Source organism: Vidua chalybeata, chromosome 4, assembly GCF_026979565.1.
Source record: "Vidua chalybeata isolate OUT-0048 chromosome 4, bVidCha1 merged haplotype, whole genome shotgun sequence".
NCBI lineage: Eukaryota > Metazoa > Chordata > Aves > Passeriformes > Viduidae > Vidua > Vidua chalybeata.
The window spans coordinates 9161468-9182010 of record NC_071533.1 but is presented as its reverse complement, the minus strand read 5'-3'; the positions used below and the strand labels follow the sequence as shown (position 1 = coordinate 9182010).

The 20543-nt window shown below is 44.6% G+C and overlaps 1 protein-coding gene across 1 annotated transcript; it reads right to left on the bottom strand.

Moving 5' to 3' along the window:
• Positions 1–2792: 2792 nt before the first annotated feature.
• Positions 2793–15399, bottom strand: HPSE (heparanase). Its single transcript, XM_053940521.1, is given in 14 exon segments — positions 2793–4796; positions 5564–5710; positions 5844–5962; positions 7614–7728; positions 8235–8341; positions 8993–9086; positions 10465–10512; positions 11015–11186; positions 11639–11812; positions 12172–12297; positions 13308–13453; positions 14904–15190; positions 15192–15267; positions 15368–15399. Coding segments are annotated over 14 exon segments (1803 nt in total). The 3' UTR covers positions 2793–4636.
• Between the last annotated feature and the right edge of the window lie 5144 nt (positions 15400–20543).

Here is a 20543-nt window from a genome sequence, read left to right as displayed (position 1 = left end):
AAATGCTGGGGCTCAATGGCTCCAACAGCCAGCGAGTCCCAAAAACAGCACGCGCTTGGCTGAGGCCGGCTTTGCACTCCCCGAGCCGGAGGGGAGGAGGAGAGGGCTTGGGGTGTGTTGGGAAACCTCAGACCTGCACAGGAACAGCCCGAGCGGCCATAACAAACCCACCTTCACTTAGCAACAGGGGAGGTAGCGGGGCATTCCCACCTGAACCAGATTGTGTATTAATCCATTGAACTTCATGCTTCAGGGGCTTCCCCCACCCCTGATGGATCAAGACTGCTATCATCACACATGAAAATTCAATGCATCAATTAAGTCTTGTTGCTGGGTCCACAGGTGGTGTTATCTGTGCAGAAACATTCACAGCGCCAGAGGTTTATGTCCAAAAAGGAGACAGAGAAGTGCTCTGACTTTACTCAAAAAAAAAAAAAAAAAAAAAAAAAAAAAAAAAAAAGGGAGAGGCCATGGGCATTCCTCTGGAGTCTCTCAAGTTTTTGGAGGATGTACCTTTCTTTTAATCCTATTTCCGCATGACCCTCTTCCTTTCCCCCTTGACTGAGGTACTTGAGAGGTACAGGCTGCCTGAATCACCTAATACGTATCCCCTTCTAACATTCACTACACCGCTCTCCCCCACACCTTTTCTTTGGATCTCTAAATCCGGGATTTTAATACGGCCTTAGATGAGCAAGTCTCTGTCAATTAGTAACATTCCTCTGAAATTTATGGTTACTCCCGTTGCTTCTTTCACCTATCACCATCTAGCTTTTCCTACAGGCAGACTCACAGTTTGTAAAGACACATTCTCCTCATTCCTTCCATATCTTCCCACCATCTTGTCCTTTCTCTTTCTTTTCCTTATATAGTTTCTTAAATTCTATCCTTATACTATCTATGGTTATATTTCTATAGATATAACCAAAAACAACCAAAACAGCTGCATACCTCCTTTCCATTGTTCTAAACTAAACCTTCTGTATATAAACACCAGTCATTCATGTGGCATTTCACTCTTATCCACCCCAAGGGACCCATTAACAAGAACCTCAGTTACCTCACCTTCAGGGTCATAACACCAACATATGAGTTATTGCACAAACCAGAGAGCAGAGAACAGAGCCATAAAACCTTTGCTTTTCATGGCATAGTTTCAGTGTCTAAATGTCCTCCGATCTGCTACTAGAAGATTCCTTGGGGAGTTCATTGTCCCTGTAGAGTATAATTTTTTTTTTGCATTACACACTTCCTTCAGCTTGAATGACTCACGCACTGGTAGAAAACAATGAAAACCATTTTGAACTTTAATTTCCCAAGATGCTGACTAGCAGGAGAAAGTGAAATATGAATGTGATGGACAAGTGATTTAAATGTTTTGCCATTGTTTTACTGTTTTAATGAGCAGTACTCCACAGCAGTAAAATTATTTTCACAGGACCATAACAGTTGCTCAACTCTGATGAAGAGTAGCTAATAATCTACGTTCCATATCACATTGATAAAGTCATCATGGGCTTTATTCAGATACAGACAAGGACCTGAGGTGGGGTTGAATAGTGAGTCCTGGCAACGAATCCCCACAGCCTCTCTGCCTGCCATGGGCGTAGGATGCTCTGATTGTCACCAGGTAGATGTCCTCTATAGACACTGCTTTCATGTTTTTATATGTGTGAAGTGGTGAGGAAACCCTGGACTGTCTGCAGAAAATTTTTAAAGGAGCTCATGGAAGTAGAGCAGTAAAGTAAACTTTTAAAAGTAAACTTTTACAGTTACTGCCACCGTATTTACATTCATAATAAAGTAGCCTGGCCCTTCACTGAAATATAATCTAGGGAATTTCTCATTTCAGACTAATAAAGCTCGGCTGTCTTGTTTAGCTGAAATCTGAGTTAATGGTCAAAATGTCTCTGACTCTAAGGAGGCTATTGGTTTCCTTATTTTCACATACACCAAATGATCCCCTGTACCAAAGTGTGATGCAATTTACTTCGCCTTCCAGGAACTGATTTACAGTAAATTCAATGTGAGTAATCTGACCTCCAGAGTCAAAAGGGCTACAGAGAATTAGAATGAGTGTGAAATATGATCCTCCCTGTTCTTAAATAACTGTACACCCATATATTAAATCCCCCAAGGTTTATGACATTCACAGAGGAATAAAAGCCCCAGAGATAAGGGTGGGGCAAGCATTGTAAGGTCCTGTGAGGGTGATGTTCATCTCTATTTCAGACCATAGCTTCCTTGTAGTGCTAGGATCCAGCATCTTTCCCATTCCCTGCACTTATGTCCCTCTTGCTCTGTTTGTGTAGCTCCCTCTTGCTACTGTCTAACAGCAGCTATTAGCTTGATGTGCAACACTTTGTAAAGAGAAAGGTAGTTACTGAGCTGTAAATCAAACCTCCCCACCCCACCATCAAGAACAGGGCTCAAGAGGAGACGTGGTTGGCAGCAGCTGTCATTTGCATGCATAAACATCCCCGGGGCCCCTCCTGGCAGTTCCTGTGTGCCAGTCACCAGCACATATATCACATCTGAGTCACACTGGGTGGAGGGCTTCTGAACTGGTGGGCAAACATAATTGAAACACACCAACCTTTGTAGGGTTTCTTTCATTTTTGTGTACTTGGGTACTCTTATTGATAATAAAAAGAAGCATGGGTAGTTATGACCGAAAGAAAAGTAGGGAGTGTCCTGGTATCAGCATGTCAAAAAGGAGTCTTAAAAAAAAATGAAGATTGCCAAAATCTGGTATAAATTGGTATAAAGTTGGTAAGTATATAATTGGTATATAAGTTGGTATAAATTTTAATTAAAATCTTCAAATTAAAATCTTCAAATACAAAACTCACAAACATTGGAATAAACAAAATTCTTAGAAAAGTTCTAAAAAGAAGCTACCAGGCAAATAATAACTTTGATGTTTTAGTTGCAACTTACATTTTTATAATAATAATATATTATTAACTTTATGTTGACTATATGTACAACTTTCCATCTCTCTTCTGTTATGGAACTTAAACAATGTAAACAAACTCAGCCTTCGTTTCTGATCTATGTTATCACCTGATACATAACCCTTCACAGAATGCATCTGCTCCGCAGACGCACACACTCCTTTGACACATTGAACTCAAATATAACTTTTTTAGTGTGCAGGTTTTCATCACAGCTACATAAGCACATCAGTTTTGAAAGTTGTCTCATTAAAAAAGGTTCCCTGCCCTGCATTAAACCCCATGTAGCTGGTAGCATCTTTTTAAAGCTTAAAAAGGGAGGTGCAGAAGTGTGGGGTTTTTCTTCCCTGCTGTGCTCATAAATATAAGGCATTAAGAGTGGTGTGCATTACATACCTTCAAGAAAGGTAGAGGCAAATAAATATATACAGAGGGCCACAGCTACTGTCCAAGGCTTTTTGTTTCCTGGGGACCAGCAGCCTGTGTGCCACAGGGAGCTAATGCTGGCACAGCCAGCAACCTTCCTCATACACACCCTCATGCAACTGCAACAGGGTTTGCATGAGGAAGGCACAGCTGGGGAGAAAAGCCACCACCAACACGGATTTCCATCCAAAATCACTGTAGGATGTCAGCCTGACTGGGCACTTCTGTCCCCAGGATGCTCTATAGCAACTGATGTCCCTCTGGTGGTTGAGGGGTGAGTAGTTTCCTCAGCCTCTTTTCTATCCTATTTCCCCAAGACAGAAGAGACCTGAGTGCATTAGGGAGTATAAAGTAGAGAGAGCTTGAGAGCTTTACCTGTGCATAGGTTCAGGAAAGTCTTTTGCAGCTGAACTGCCTGCAGGTGGTGCAGGTTGAAGAGTCATGAGCACTCACTGTGCAGCCCTCTGAGAAGAGAGGGTTATTGCCAGGGCCTGGTGGGCTCCTCTCCTTTCCTTGCAGGGAAGAAGTGTGTGATGGCAGAGGTTGACCACCCTACAGGAACAGCCTGCATTTCCTGCATCAACAACTTGCCTTTGGAAAGCACAGAGCCACAGCTCCATCTTGTGACTGAGCAATCCTAGCTTGAGAAAAATGTGTGTTGTTTCCCCAAATCTAATAGAGGATCTGGTTTCTCTGCAAGGCTTTTGCCCCTGCAAGAACCCTGACCTTGGCTTGCTTTGCGTGTCCACACTTTCCACCCCAAGATACCCTCAACAACCACAACCCCCTCAAAGACCTCCCCACATAGTGTGAAGTCACAGCTGTACAGCTCAAATAAAAACCCCTTTCATCCTTTCTGATGGCAAGCTTTTGAAGAAACTGCTTTAGGAGCTGCGCTTGCAGAAATGAGAGGGAGAGAGGAGGTTGCAGTGCCTGGGCTGGCAGAGTCCCAAGTAGTGTGAGAAGCGCTCTGCACAGTGTGGAGACAGGTTCCATGCTCAAGTACAGCGACAGGCTGGATCAAGAGCAAAACCGGCCTCTGCCTGGTCTTGTTCTACCTGGATAATTCTGGAATCTTCCTTGTACCAGTTACCCAGTGGGACCTCATGTCTTCCCCAGCTAACAGTTGTACTAGTGCTGCAACATTTGCATCCCTTATCAGAATTAAATCCTGTAGAAATGTGAATTTCTAGGATTAGAATTTCCTACTAGCCAAATGCTTTACATTTATCCTGAGTGCGTGTGTTGACCACTTAAATGCAAGCAATAGCTTTGGCGTTTTTGATAACATAAAAGCCGTAGGAGAAGGCTGGAAGGCCAAGCAGTCTGCCGGGACCAAGGGGCTTTTCCATAAGCTCTGGCAGTGTTTCATCATCCAGCATCCGTAGCTCACTGCCGTTCAGCTCAATAGACCTGGAGAGGGACAGAGAGAGTGTTTGGGCAGCTGTGCTCTGTTTGCCATCGAGTACAAACTGCTCTGGGCCTGAGTGTAAACATTAATTCAGCCCAAAGCCAAACAAAACTTCCCTTGAATGTGTGTGTACACAAATGTACGAAGACATCTGTAGCACTCCCACTACAAGGACTTCTTCAGAGTGGTAGCACAAGCACATTTAAAAGTACAGTTCTTTAAATTGCTTTTTCTCCTGAAAATATTAATATTCTTTTTTGCCGACAGAGCAGATCTTTTCCCTGTGGATGCATTAACAATGACAACAAAAAGACCCCACCCACATACAAAGTCTGAACATGTTGCTGTAAATCAGGAGCTAGTACTTGGGAAAGCAATATACCTGTGCTTGTAAAAAAAAAACAACAAAAAAAACAAACAAACAAAAACAAACAAACAAACAAAACAAAAAACCAAACAAACAAAAAAACAAAACAAAAAAACAACCAAACCAAAAAATAGGACTTTAGCAGCTGGTCCAGAACACTGACACCTGCTAGGATAAACTTGCAAATTAACATCAAGTAAATGTCCTTATAACTTAGCAAGCTTTCAGCAGCCTTAGTTTAGGAGACCTGATTTAACAGAAGTCAGATCTTACTGAAAAAAACCCAGATGAATGAATGGTAACCTCTTCTTTTCCCTTGCAAATTGAATAAGGTGAGGTTTTAAAGACTATCTAAGCCTACTCACAGTCTTTTCCACAGGGCCTGGAGGAATTGCAACTTACCTGGAAAGAATATTCTCTTTGCCATGAGGCAGTAAGAGGTACTGATCCACATGCTTGCTCGAAAGGTAATCTGGTAGCTGCAAATGTTGGGTGATGTTGTAGAGGTTTAAGGCAAACAGTGTCACATCCCCTTCTCTGTACTTTGGGCTGCAAGGCGAGAGAAGGTGATGGTGGGGATCAGAATAATGTGTAACCTTGCACTGTCACAAATGGCATTTGTTGACCAAGGGGTGGCCATGGGCTCTGTTTCCAGGCTATTTCACCCTTTCTGGAGGCTTACTTGAGGCTGTTTGTGCAGTGGAGGTAGACACGGAGCTTCCTCTTGTTGGCTCCTGCCAGGCTGACCTGCAGCACCTTGGTACCCACCAGCTTCTTGTAGAGCAGTGAGAGCCAGTAGTCCTGGGAGGCACAAAAACACATGGAAACATTTGTGTATGTGCCAGGTGCTCCACACAGTGCTTAATCTAACCTTCATTTTGAAGCTCATTTCAAGGGTTTTCCCCATAGCTTTTTGCTTTACCAAGCTTTTCACATCAAACACATTCATCACACAAACACCATAGCAAAAAGGGAAGCCCTGCCTGTGAGCAGCTGTGTTTAGAAGGTACCATATACATATTTTCCCCTTCATACGCAACTCTCAGAGCTCTGTCACGGAGAGATTGTGCTTTGGAAACACCCTTCTGCAGGGTACGGAGAACCTCGGGACTGAATACAGGGATGTGAGCTGCCCTTCCTGCAGGAAAACCTGTACCTAAGGCACAGGTGCAACACCAGGAAGAAGCTCCTAAACTTTAACCCCTTTCATTAACGTTGTACTTTTGAACAGGTATCAGGATTTCTAAACTCAAGTCACAAGTGTATCCTCAGACACTTCAGGATGATGCCTCAGAGCAGGGCCATGCCCAGTGCAGACTCATTTTTTCCAAGTCTTTCAGAGAGATTCTGCCAGCTCATCTGTTGGTCTTTGAGGTTTTCTTAAGAGGAAAACTGCTGTGTTTCTCCTTTGACTCACCACAAGCCTAGGAAATTACTTTTGCTATTAGCCTTCATGCTGAATCCCTCTGCAAGGAAATGTGGCCTTCTGACACTGATGTGCTTCCTCATTTCTGTGCTAACTAAGCTGATGCACCTGGGTTTGGATTTCCCTGTCTCTGAAGCATTATTGGCTTGGTTAGCATCTGTACTGCCTGCAGGTGGGGAAAAGGCACACAGTTTCAGTCCAAATTAAATCTGTTTTAAATGAGGTAATGAAAAGTGCAAAGTCACAAATCTGATGATGCAGCCTCTGGCATAGGAAGCAGCTGATCAAGTAGGATGGAAAATCCCTGTATGCTGGGTTTTCTTTCAGGCTGGCTCTACGACCACCAGTGAAAATCACAATTTGGAAGCAGAAAAATGAGAGGAAAGCTAAAAAGGAAGATGCTGTCCTCTCACCCCAATCTAAGTACTAGTAGTACAAAAAAATGTGCCGTATGTGCAAGAACAATGTATAGTTCATATAATGAAGTTTCATCACAGCAAAGTGTTATTTCCTAAAAAATCAAACTATACTAAATGTATATTTCAATTCAATTATCCTTCAGCCACCACTTTAGGATGAATATGCTCATGACCTATAACACTTGAGTGTTGACTTCATGGTGGCCTGGTTTTCACATGGAATATAATTGATTTCAATATCTCTTTTCACCTCTATTTATAAACTACTCGTCACTCAGCTGAGGAGTAGTCAAACCAAAACAGGCCATCCAGAAAAACCTTGTGAGATCCAGGAGCTTCTATGTACAACCCAGAGTATCATGTCCCACAAATCAGTTTCTGCCTGTGCTGAAGACTGGCTGCACCCCTGCAGCTGGAGTAAATATCTTGTGTGCATACATATATATGTAATAGTACATTAACCTGTAGTGGAACAGGAGATAACTTTAGGTGCAAGGGTACCTGTGACCATCCAAGCAAAAAAAAGATGTTGTTAAAATAGCTGACTTGTCCCTCCACATCCAGCATTGCCTGTGCAGAGGTGCATTCAGGGGTGTTATTTACATACCGGCAAAGGCTCAAAGTTGGCATCCACCAGGTGATAGGTCCCTGCCCCGAAGAAAACCTGTCTCATTACCACATCAATCCCCTGCCTGGCTGAAAGCCCAAGTTTGTCCAACCACCTGCCAAAAAATGAGGCAAATATCACACAGATGAAAGTGCTGACCTCAACAGTACTCTGCTGCCCCTCTCCAGCCAGCTCAGGAAGCAGGAAAGCAAAACTTAGTGAGTGATGCTGACTTCCTTAAAAGCACACAACTAATTTCAAGTCTTGCATTGATTACATTAAAAAATAATTTCAGTCCACCTCTTGAAGTCCAAGTTGGTGGGAACAGTTGCTCCATTCCCCTGTTTGTAGGTGGTGGAAACAAGGAGTGGCAGCAGATTCTCCTGAACTGGCCAAGGGTCTGAAGGCTGAGAGAAATCATCACACCAACAACAAGGTTGCCTGTCATTATCAGACTTTGACTTGCTGGCCCACCTGATAAAAAGTCATTGTGTCTTACAGGATGGAAAAAACCTGCCCGCACTCCCCAGGAAGCCTGAGGAAGCCACATTCCTCCTGTGAGGCAGCTCCGTTCAGCTGTCAAAATACATAATTTCCCCACACCTGGGACACAGTACTCACATAAAGCCAGCAACATAAGTGTTAGACAATCTGGGAGCTCCTCCTCCATAGGCAGAGCTCGTCTCTCCCAGCCACACCTTCTTGTCCGGCACGGTCTGACCAACAATCTGGCCAGTGGGAAGAAGAGAAAGAGACGATGGTTAATTTTTTGGCTACTGAAATAAATAAAATTTAGTGTTTTAGCCGAAGGCTTACTTAGGATGTTTACATTTAAGGGATAACATTCTGAGATGGGATGTCAAGAAATTTGGATCAAAAGGACTAGAAGTAAATTTACATCCCCCCCCTATAAAAAAACCAAACTTGCTACCCATGTAAAACAGGGCAAACATCACTAAAATCCAGGTCCCATAATTCTTTCTGTGCTGAGTAGTGCTATATTCTAAGTTATAAGGCTCTCAGGATCTCAAAATACAAAAAAAAAAAAAAAAAAAAAAAAAAAAAAAAAAAAAAAAAAAAAGAAGCACTGGGGGGATGGGATAACCATAAATTATCTCCCTGAGTAATTACTATATCAATAAATGAGAATGTTGTAGGTGTGTGATGCACCTGGCACCATGTTTGCTGCATAGCAAACTGTTGGAGCTCATTTATTGTTAGTATAATTAATTTTAATTTTTTTTTTTAATGTACAATGTGAGCAGAACTCAAGCTTTGAGTACCCCTGTTTATTGCTAGTAAGAAGTAATGCTTTATTTTGGACTCTCTGTTAACCCCCTGGAAACTGAACATAGGAATGATTGAACAGGTCAAGGCACCTCCAGGACTTCATATATGGCTGTGGCAAAGGTATCCAGCACTTCAGGGCTCAAGAAATCCTCCCTTGTTGCACTCTGTCCATTCACATAGTAACTGAAAATGGGGAAAAAAAAAACATAGACAATATTAGGGAAAAATTCCACCAGTGGTACAAAACACCACTGAAAGTATTCAGTTGATTGGTACATTTATCAACAGCATCATTTTTCTGTCCAGTGCTTTTTAATTTTTTGTTTTCCAAATGTGTAGGTCTGTCACTTGTATTTAAGGGACTTTAAGATATAATTACATCAATGGAGTCAGGATATCACAGAAATTTTCACCAGCAGAAGTAATAGGTTTATTTGCATCTATTTATTTAGAATAAGGAAAACATAACCAAGATCCAGCTTCTGTAAGTCTTCTCCTGGTGAGGAGTCCGACACTCCTATGTGATTACTTGCTTTACTCTGTCAAGTCATATATTAAAAATATCGTCTCGCAGCATCTGTCCATCTGCTGGAATATTTTGGCCACTTGGAGGGAACTGAAATGTGGGCATCCCTATGGTGTGAAGGTTGCCCTCCACCATGAGCAGAAGAGCTTTTAAGTCTGGTTTGTCCAAATAAATTGGAATGGTGGTTTTTGCATTTCATCCTGCTATCACTCAGTCCTAGCAAAAACAGCTGAAGCCTTCCAGCCACAAGAGGAAGTTAAAACCTGATAATCCTAAATGAGTAAAGAACAGACCAGGAAGGGGAAAGGACATGTTTCATGCCTTTCCAGCAGCTCAAAATACATAGATAATTGATGTATGTATACATATATATAAAAAATAAGTATGTGCATCTTTTCTCACTGTTGTCTGACTGCTGCATGTCATGTCCTCCTTTTGACACTGGAAAGAAAACTGCCTTCACATGGAAATCAATTTCAAACACGTGCAGTTCATGGCCCTGGGGCCAGTTTACCCCACTGTCCCCGTGAGCACTTTAAACCTACAAATCCATGTCACTGCACAGGAGCAAAGGGTCAGGTGCCAGTGCTGTTTGCACTGTGTTTGGGATCTGAGGGTGAGTTACCCACACAGAGCTTGAAATGACTCAGAGAACAAAGTCAAGGGAGCAGGAGGAGCTGCTGGCAATTCTCCATGGACAAGGGTGTCAGCCAGACATACAGGGCTTTTTCTTTATATCAACTAGACATAAATAGAGCAAACAAAATTATCATCTTGCACATGTTGCATTCCCCGTGACAAACCCCTACCGCTCCTTTGGGTCTCTGCGCCAAGTCTACCCTTTGGAGGCTCCAGCATTTCTATAATGTGCTCCCTCAATTCATCTCTTATTAGAACACAGCAATTTGTGGAGAGGTTGAAAGGGGCATTTTACCCCCTCTTTTCTGTTGAGATTGATAATTCTGTTCAAAGTGACAATTTTTAAAGAAAATGAGGCAGTAATCAGAGTGACAGTGGTATCCAAGTGGTACTTACTGATGCCATGTGACAGAGTCGATCACCTTCCCTCCCGATTTCAGGAAGCTGCAACCAGAGGGGATGGTGGAGAGTGGGGAGTTAAGCAGTACCAGTGATGGGTCATGGCCCTCCCAGTAGTGCAACGCCATGCACAGCCCTCCCCTCTCCGCATGGCTGGCAGTTTTGATAGTGAATGCTTGGGGGCCAGGCTTGCCATGGCTTTTAGGCAGGTTCCCAGGTTGCTGGGAGGATGAATTGACCTTTGTATAACATGCGGGTGTTTCTCAGCATAAAAGTCCTTGTTAGCACAACCCTAGAGCCAGTACTCAATGGGAAAATGTGTGGACCATTGATGTACTTCCAGCAGCTGAGTTTTACCTGGCTGAGTATTCAAGCCTTGAACTCAAGCATGCAGGTAAGATTACAGTTGTCGTCTGTCAAGGTAAAAAAAATTGTTCAACCCTTGCCTTAAAGCCTCTTCAAACCTCCTGCATATAGGGGCAGACAAGCCACAGTTCTCCACACCTGCCTCACCCCAGGGAGTGCTGCTGGAACCTCACACCCCTACCTTCTCAGCAGTCTCTGCGTGTGCTTTCGGGGCTGCCCAACATCAGGGCCATACAGCTTGGCATGCTGGTAGAGGGCATAGTTATTCAGCAGTTGACGTAACTGAATAAAATCTTGCCCCAGCTGGAAGCCATCAATGTGGATGCCAGATTTCTTCCTGAAGCTGTTGGGCTCTGGGGAAGACACATGCACATCAACAACCCACTCTGTTTCTGGGGCACAAAATAGGGCAGTTCCATCCACATGGGAAGCACCAGTTCCCTAAGGCTTCATCTGATCTGGCATGGTGTGGATGAGATAGTTGAAGGTGAGCATGAAAACAAAAGGTCGGGGGATACAGTGTGCTGCTCTCCAGGACTCTGTCCCAGCCATGGGTGACATCTTGCACCTTGTGGGGCATCATTCACCTCATCTCAAAGCCCTGTTAGGAGCAGCAAAATCATCTCAATTTGTTCTTTCATTTTGTCTTCTTCTAAAATACCTCTGCAAATTAAGACCTTAATGTCTCTAAATAAAGCATCATCTTGCTTTTATGTGCCATCATCCAAAATATCCAAAGTTACTAGCCCACACCCTCTGGTGGTACTTTTCTAGGTGATGGCTGGTCTGGCCAACAAGCACTTACCATTCCCAAGCTCCCAGGAGATGTTGTACCTCTGGGAAGCACAGTAGTCCAGCAGTGCCTGGGCATTCGAGCTGTCCCACTGCAAGCCACCTTTCCGCAGCAAGGCGTTGAGTCCAAAGATCAGGTGAAACCCTGAGCAGTTTGCAAAGCTGTAGAGAATATCCAGTGTATTTTCTGCACAGAGGAGAAAGGAAGGGTGTTTATCTCAAGGTTAGAGCGTGCTAGTTGAGCTCTGGCCAAGCAACAATCTTTACTGCCTGTACTTATTTAGTCTGATGTTGCAGATGTGCCAAACTTTCTTAGCCAGACAGAAGAGGTCAGGCCTCACTACACAACATCTTGCAAACTTTGAGCACCTCCCAACCCCTGCAGCTGAAGACTATTAAATGTGGGATGGCAAACAGTAGAAAAAGAGTTTTCTGAACAATTTTCAAAGTGGGTGAAATATTTCTTTTTCAGTGGTTTCAGCTCCTAATAGCCTATGGCCCTTTTATTGTGGGGCAGAGAATTGCATCCCCCTGTTTAAATCTTACTTGTAATGGTGGTGTTTTTGTGCTTTTTCCAGTTCTGTTCAGCAAGAATCAGCTTCTCTTGTCTAGGCCATTGGGCCAGCAGTACCTTCTCAACAGCAGCAAATGCAGGCCTCGAGCCACAAGCCTCTGTAGGGCAGAAGAAGGTTGATAAGAGTCAAGAAGGTTGATGGGAATTAACTCCTCACCTCTACAGCCAGCAAACCCTTGTTCCAGTGAGCAACCTGGCATACAGTGGTGTGGCAGGAATCATGACCCACCTTGCTGCAGGCAGGAACAGGGCAATGCTTCCTGCACTGGCCATCTCATGCAGGGGAAAGTGCTGACTTCCCCGCATGGCTCACTGGCAGAAGCCATAAGACACATTTCCTCCAAAGCTTATGTTTTTTCTTGGCATGCAAACCAGGAACAAGCCATAACCAGAGAGGAAGGCACCAGCCAAAGTCACAGGAAGTGGCTACTTAGCAAAGTGCTATGAGGGGAAAAGTACCACTTGACTTCAAAACTGAGCATCTCACTGGTCCTACAGTAATGTAGGATTGCACAATAGTGCTATGTGCCACAGGAATATGCAGGAATTTTTTTTTAATCTGAAACACCTCTTGACACTTTTGCTAAGTTCAAAGAGAAAATACCAAGCTCAAGCAGTTGACAGGGGTCCATTAGGTTTGCACTTGCCCTGTCAAAGTAGCAGGAGGGCAAGGCTGCTCCCACAGCAAAGCTCTCTGGCTTTGGAAGATAGATTGAACACTCTGTTCTCCTCAGGTTATTTCTTCCATCTGTTCCTTAATTTTCATAATGAAGCCACAGCTTCTGAGCTGAACCTGACCACCTCCCAGACAGTGAGGGAGCTCCCAAGATTGCTGCAGGGAGCAGAGGGCACAAAGGGAGAGTCTCAGCAGATGCCAGGGAGAATACAAGATCCCCTACATCCTTTCTCAGCATCTCTCAGCTGGCACAGCTCTTCTCACAAGCCATGCTGAAAGTCCACAGATCTCCTCTCCGTGGATGATAGCAATACTGACCCTGTGGAGGGCCCCCAGTGGTGCTGCTGTACCATTACAGCATCCTCAGCCTGTGTCAAAGACCCTCCAAAACCTAGGATAGTTTCAAGTCTAACAAGTTGATGCCCACTTTACCTTGCTGAGCCTGAAATTCCCAGAGGACTTTTTCTTCTGAAGTTGAATCCTTGTTGGGATCAAAGATAAGAAAGTCTGTCTCAGTGCCACCAAACCTCAGGAAACCTGGGGACAGGGCCATTGCCAGGGTACGCAGCTTGGAATTGCTGAGGAGGGAATGCCGAGAAACAGAAAACCACTATATTTATGCAGACTGTGTAGAGGGTAAACATGGCAAGCACTTTGAGGAACATGCTGCAGTAGGTGACCTGAGGCTACCCAGTAGCCTCAAGGAATTCCTGATGGCTTGCTGGGATCTGCATCCCAGCCCTCTGCACTGTACAAGTGAGCCAGGAGAGGGTCTAATGGGCAACAAGGGGAAAACATACCTGAGGGAATATCATCAGTGAGCCAAATCCTGGGGGCAAAGTAAGGCAAAACTTTAAAACAATCTTGATTTTTTTTTTCATCCTAAATATCCTCCTCCCCTAGATTGTTTTGGTTTTGTTTGTGCAACACCAACATAAATGTCCTGTGAGAATTTGGGCGCAAAACTGACTTTAAATCATGAGCCCCAACTTCTATCACAACAGCCAAAGCAATTGCCTTTGTACCCAAGGGAGATTGAGAGTCCCTGCTGGGACAGGTGTTAACTCTATCAAAGCAGGCATACAAAAGAATGTAACTGTGACTTGCTCACATTCCATGCAGGATGTGCAGCACTGACAGCCAGCCTTCTCTGGGGGAAACTGCAAGGCATTGGAGGGCACTGGGCATGCTAGGCACTCTGTGGTGACAAACTTTAGATTAGAGGCCACCAAGTACTTCCTACTCCTCATGGTGGCAGGGCTGGCTTCAAGCTGAACCCCAAGGTGTGAAGGTGGGGCTGGATGTTGGAGACTTGAGCACTTTCCAGTAAAGCTGGTGACACCTTTCTCACCAGCTCAGTGAGGACGAAAACGTGCAAGTAGCGGGAAAGCAGGACTGGGGGATCCACACGTTTATTGAACACTTTTCATGGATGGTGATCCCACCATCTGCTTCCCTGTGCAGCCTGTTCCAATGCATGATTACCCTCTCAGTGAATAAATTTTTCTTACTATCCAATCTAAAGCCCCCCTGGTACAACTTGAGGCCGTTTCCTCTCATCCAGCCACTTGTCAGCTGGAAGAGACTGACCCACACCTCACTACAATCTCCTTTCCGGTACTTGCAGAGGGCGATAAGGACACCCTGAAGCCTCCATTACTCGAGGGCAATCAACCACAATTCCCTCCGTTTCCTTCTCCTTTTTTTTCTGCTGGCAAAGCAGCTCCTCGGCCAGGCTTATTTCCGAACTGAGCTTTCCCTGCATCCCCACAGGCCAGCTCCTCCTTCCCCGAGCACGAAGGGACCGGCGCGGCTCGCATCTGGGGAAGGTACCGCCTTCTGCCCTGGGAGGACGGAATTAGTAAACCCCGAAGCAGCTGGGATCCAGCAGCCTCTCCCCGACCCCATTTCTAGGGTGGGCGACTCCCCGTTCCCCCCAGCTCGCTCCACAGCGCGTTTGCTGGGATGGCCCGCCTCTCCCCCCGAAGACCCTTTCTCCTTGGCCCAGTGGGGCGAGAGGCGGCTCACCTGAGCAAGACGACATAGCGCGGGTCCCGGGCGAGGCTGGCATCCAGGGTGAGGGAGAGGAAAGCCGGGCTCACCTCCCCTCGGGGGCTACCCCGGAGCCCCAGCCGCAGCACTGCCGCCCGGTGCCCCTCGGCCAGCGCCGGCAGCAGCAGCAGGAGAGGCGGCAGCAGCAGCAGGAGAGGCAGCAGCGGCAGCAGCGGCAGCAGCATCCTCCGCTCCCGGCCCGCCGCGCCGCCGCCGCCGGCCCCACCCCCGAGGAAGGCGGACCCCGGGCTGCAGGGCTCCGCTCACCGCCGGGAAGAATCGCGCTGGCGTGAGCAGAACCTTCCTCACCCTCTGAAGAGCTCCAACAGCATCTTCGAGCCTCAAATCAGCGGCAAGACACCCGACACCCGGCGTTACCCAAAGCCTTAACCACTGCAAAATGAACCTGTGTTTACAGCTGGTTCCTTTCCTGCTCACACCTTCGCAGCCTTGCAGCCGCCTCCTCCAACATCCCGCCCTGCCCGAGCGGCCCTGGGCATTTCCGTGTACAACCAGCCGGCTGGAAAATGGCTATAGGACTGAACGCTGCCTCTCCAGGGCTGGGATGTCCGCCTGGCAGCCCGTCTGCGGCCTCCACTGCGGGAAACCAGCTCCCTGTTGGGAGCAGCACACAGCCCTGTCAGGCTGAATCCTGACTGTTGCAACAGTCCATACTGTTGGAACAAGTGTTTGTCCTAATTGCAGAGGTATGAAACTTGGAATTACTGTTACAAAATAGTTTCAGGCAGGCTCTGGGTCTGTCCCCAAGTGCTCCCTGCAGTGTCCAATCTGTACTGAAACTCCTTCTTTGGCAGCAGCTGGCCTTGCTGGGGAGGCCTGTCAGGGAAGAGCCAGCTGCAGCCACAGAGCAGGTATGGCTTAGTGTCATGGAATGGCTTGGGTTGTTCCAAACCCTACACCATGGGCAGGAATGCCTCCCACTAGACCAGGTTGCTCAAAGCCCCATCCAGCCTGGCCTTGAACGCTTCCAGGAATGAGGTATCCACAGCTTCTCTGGGCAACCTTTGCCAGTGCCTCACCACCCTCACAGTAAAGAATTTCTTCCTAACATCGAGTCTAAACTGACCCTCCTTCAGCTTAAGGCCATTCCTCTCTTGTCCTACCACTCCATGCCCTTGTAAAAAGTCCTTCTCCGGCTCTCTTGTCATCCCTTCAGGTACTGGAAAGTGCTCTAAGGTCACCCTGGAGACACCTTCTCTCCAGGCTGAACAACCCCAGCTCTCTCCGCTTCTCTTAAAATGAGAGTTGTTCCAGCTCTCTGATCACCTTTGTGGCCTCCTAGCAGGTCCACATTCTTCTTGTTTTGGGGGGCCCAGGGCTGGATGCAGTACCAGAGATGGAGTCTGGAGTAGAGGGGAACAGTCCCCTCCCCCAGCCTACTGCCCACTCTCCCTTTGACGCAGCCCAGAATACAGTTTGCTTCCTGGGCTGCAAGAATGTTTCTAAGTTTCTATGCACACTACTGAAACATTTACAGAGTTTTTAAACAACTACATTTAACACCGCCATTACATTTCCCACCTGCACCAATTCATCCTGAAGCATCCATGTTTCTTAGGAAGTTTGTTTTGAAAATGGCTGTCTGCTGGAATAGGCTGCGAATCTGTTACTTTATTTGGGTGCAGTGCTTCCCACACACACCGAAGTTGGGGCAATAATCTATGGCTCAAGTGCTCGGCTGCCTGGCCTTTCCTGTTCCTGCTTGCTCTACATTTTTGTACTATTAAGTAACTCTCCACCGGAACTAGAAGAACTTGACCAAATTAACTCTGGTTTTGATAAGCACATCCATGGCCCTGCCGAAAAGGAAACATCAGTGACACTTCTGACTGTCTCAGTATCTTAGTCAGGGTAATGCTTCCCATTTTGGGGGTGCAGCACTAATTATATGCCTACGCCCCAGGAAGGGCTGGGGTGACTATCTGCCAGAGGAATAACTCATCTATCAGCTGATGACTGGAGCACCAAACAAACCTCTTAGCCCCATGAGTAAACTAAGGATATAAGAATGTAGTTCAGTGTGTGAAAAATCATTGCTGCAAATCTAGCTAAGGTTGCACAAGTTGCACACCACAGATGCAGGAGGAAAGGTCTGGAGCTGTCAGGCAAGATGCAGCCTGCGCACAATTTCTTTCTGTTGAAATTTCCTATTTCTGCCTTTATTTCCTCCATGTTATTCTTTGAGAGGACACAATTTGGGTAACTTGCTACTGTGTGGTATTTCTCACAGCAAAGGCACAAGGTGTGTATTTCAAATGGTCAAGGCTATGTTTTGGGATCAGTTGCTGTGTACAGATGCATGTATGTGAAGTGTGGCACGTGTTGTGTTTAGCAGCCTGTGAAACCTTGTAGCTGGGAAACAATGCCTTCCAGCATTAGCTTAAGGTACTAAACGAGAAGTAGCAGGTTTTTCCTGGGCATTTTTCATATGGTTTTATACATATTTTTAAATATTGCAGAGTAAGGGCGCCCAGTATAGATGTATTTGGACTTACGGAAATTAGGGCAGAATTTGAGTGATGTCCTGTGAGCTACAAGGGGAGCACTTAAGAACCAGGACTAGGCTTAAGCCCACTTAAGTGTTACTTGAAGCCAGCTCCAAACAAGTGTCCCATCCCTCTTCCTCACTTCACACAAAACCTAGCCCCTGCCTTGTGACATTCAAATGCTTTGGTCTTGCAGCTTCTATCAGACCGTTCTGATTCTCCCAGTAATGCCATTAGACACCCTGTGATGACTAGGATTTTATAACTCGAAAGAACTAAAAATAAAACCTGCCAGGGATTTCAACTGTCTAGCAGCAGCAGCAACATGCTATTGCTAGCAGGGGCACCTCTGCTGTTCCTGGGCAAGCACCAATAACTGATACATTTATACCTGTATCTATTTATATGTCAGTGCTTTATCTTGTGTATATTAAGGGAATTCAGAGGGGAAGAGCTGCCTTTGCAAAAGGCAAACAATTCTTATGACACAGATGTTTGTGTCAGAATACTGCTCTGTTTCTACATAAAAAGCCTCAGGAAGATGAAACTAAGGCTAAACTGATGCCAAGAAAGCATGGAAATTGTAAAAACAGAGATGCCTATCAGAGTGGTTTTGTGAGCGATCCTTCCTCCCTGCTCCAAGCCTGCAGCCAGACCTTGTCCTGACACAGCTCTCAGTACTCCCTGCTGGTTTTATTTCTGAACCCAGATGATTATGGGAGTCTGAGATGGCACACCCTGTTTATTCAGAGATGGATGACACCTTGGGTCTAGATTTTAGCAGTTCTCTTTGATATGCACACAGAGATGAAATGAAGCTTTAAAAGGAAGGACAAAGTGAGAGCTAGGAGGGATTAACTCATATGAAAACAGCTTTCCAGAACATAGGAACTCAATAGGTCTCATTCACACAATGAAAATTAACAGCTAAACATTATCCTAAGCCTGACTCTCTTACTAGTCCTTCCAGGGAAACAGTTTTCAGTAAGTTATGTACAGAGGTTCACGGAATCATGACTCAGAGGAAGAAAGGGAATCACACAAACACAAGAACTGGTCTATGTGGGCAACCTGGAAAGTGGAGTGAATAGAAATAAAGACTAAGAAATATGCCCTGAGGTTTTAAGTCAGAACATTTCTCTGCACCTGAACAGACTCTCACACACAGTAGCTCTCATCCAATTTACTGTGGGTTATGAAGACATTGGCAGGAACATCCAACAGAGCATATTTTTATGACCTACTTAGCTTTGAATCATCTACCATTATATCACATGGAAATAAGATAAATTCATCAATGTTGCTTCTTTTCCTTTAACACAGGCCTTAGGATACAAAATCCCATTGAAGCAAGTGAGAAATGTTTGGTTTCCAAAATATCTTGAATCCATCCTCAGTATAAGTTTTCCCATAGCACATTCACCCATAACAGACATTTACCAAACTAATGCATACCCATTACAACATCTGCATGTTTTATATATATATATATGTATATATATATATATATATCAGCCCACTGAAGCAATGAGCATCATCTGCTCATCACATGAGCAGCATCTGTTGTATTCCCTTTTTTTTTTTCTCTCCCATCTCCACCCAGGGGACAAGCCCAGGGAGGAAAACTTTATATGAAAAGCATTTAATCACACATTAATACAAGCAGTATGAAATACATGTACTGCTTTGCCTGATAAGCTTGATTTCAGGAAAATAAGACAAGCTACATATAGCAAAGTTTCAGTGCAAATTAGTGCAGCTTCATTTAATTTCTGAGCCTCTCTAAGGTCACAGAGAAAGCCTTAAGGGAATTGCACTCATCCATCAAGGCAGAGCACAGTCTGTGTGAAGAGAACAGCACAGACAACAATTGCCAATCTCTTTTTTTTTTTTTTCCAGATCAGCTTTATGCAGATTTAAAACCACTCTCTTGTTTCAAACCAGCTTTCCCTACCATTTTCACAGGAGCTCTGGCATTTGTAGGGAATACTTGACTTTTTTCCTAACTATGTATCTCATCAAAACCTGATCTTGCAGCAGTGCTGGGTGTTACAGTCATGTATAGTGTGAGGGTGCATTTAGCAAGTGACAGGAATAGTATTTTTCTGCTGTTCCCCTCTGCTACATAAATACATAAAATGTACACTTTAATTAGCACGCAAGTACAAATATCATACAAAGAATTGTGACAGATGTTACTGGCTCATTAACTATTCTGTAATAAATGTAGCAATTAATGGATTATTTCCATAACATCTGTTATTGCAGTAACTCAGTACTCATGAGAGAATAATTTTATAGTAACTTCCTGGGGTTCTTTCCCCCACCAAATCCACACAAAACTGTACCAAATTTAGGAAAAGCACCATCAAGTATCAATAAACCTCTAAGGTAGCTATGCTTTCTTATGTGGGTACTACATCTCCTGCTTAGATATGTATTCACTGTTATGCTGGAGTGAGCATCTGCCTTTTGAATGTAACACAAACCAATAGAGAATTTAATGTTATCTATCATTTGGTCAAAAATAGATCTTAATTAAAAGGTCAAGGCATTAAGAGACAGACTTACATATAACCTCAAATCATGGCAAATATGGCTTCTACCTTTGAGGACCAACTTCACATTTTTTCATGTTTCCAAATCCAGTTGTGCCTTAGGCAGTTAAATATCAGTAACAGGATTCCCCTGTGGGCACTCAGTGTACCAGTGGAAATGAATCACACTGCCTCTAAAAAGTGCTGGCTTTAAATTCCTGACCTGGTTTAATACTGAATGCAGTCAAATATTGCGTTTATCTAAACCATGTAAGCCACTATGAAATATCACAAGTATGGGTTTAGAGGCATGTTTATGCCAAATAAAGGCTTATAAAGAATTTATTCAATTGCTACCTATGATTTCCCTAATGCAACAACAGAATGAGCAGTAGAATATTAGCATTTTCATCAGTTTTTCACCATAACCACTTTCTCTCAATCTTTTTTGGATTTAAAAACCTTTCTGTTTATTTCCAGAACTGCAACATAATTTATCAAGCCCCCAGCTTAACTAAGATTTATCTTACTTTTCCTTTACTGAGAAGAGACCAAATTTTACACAGAAATGC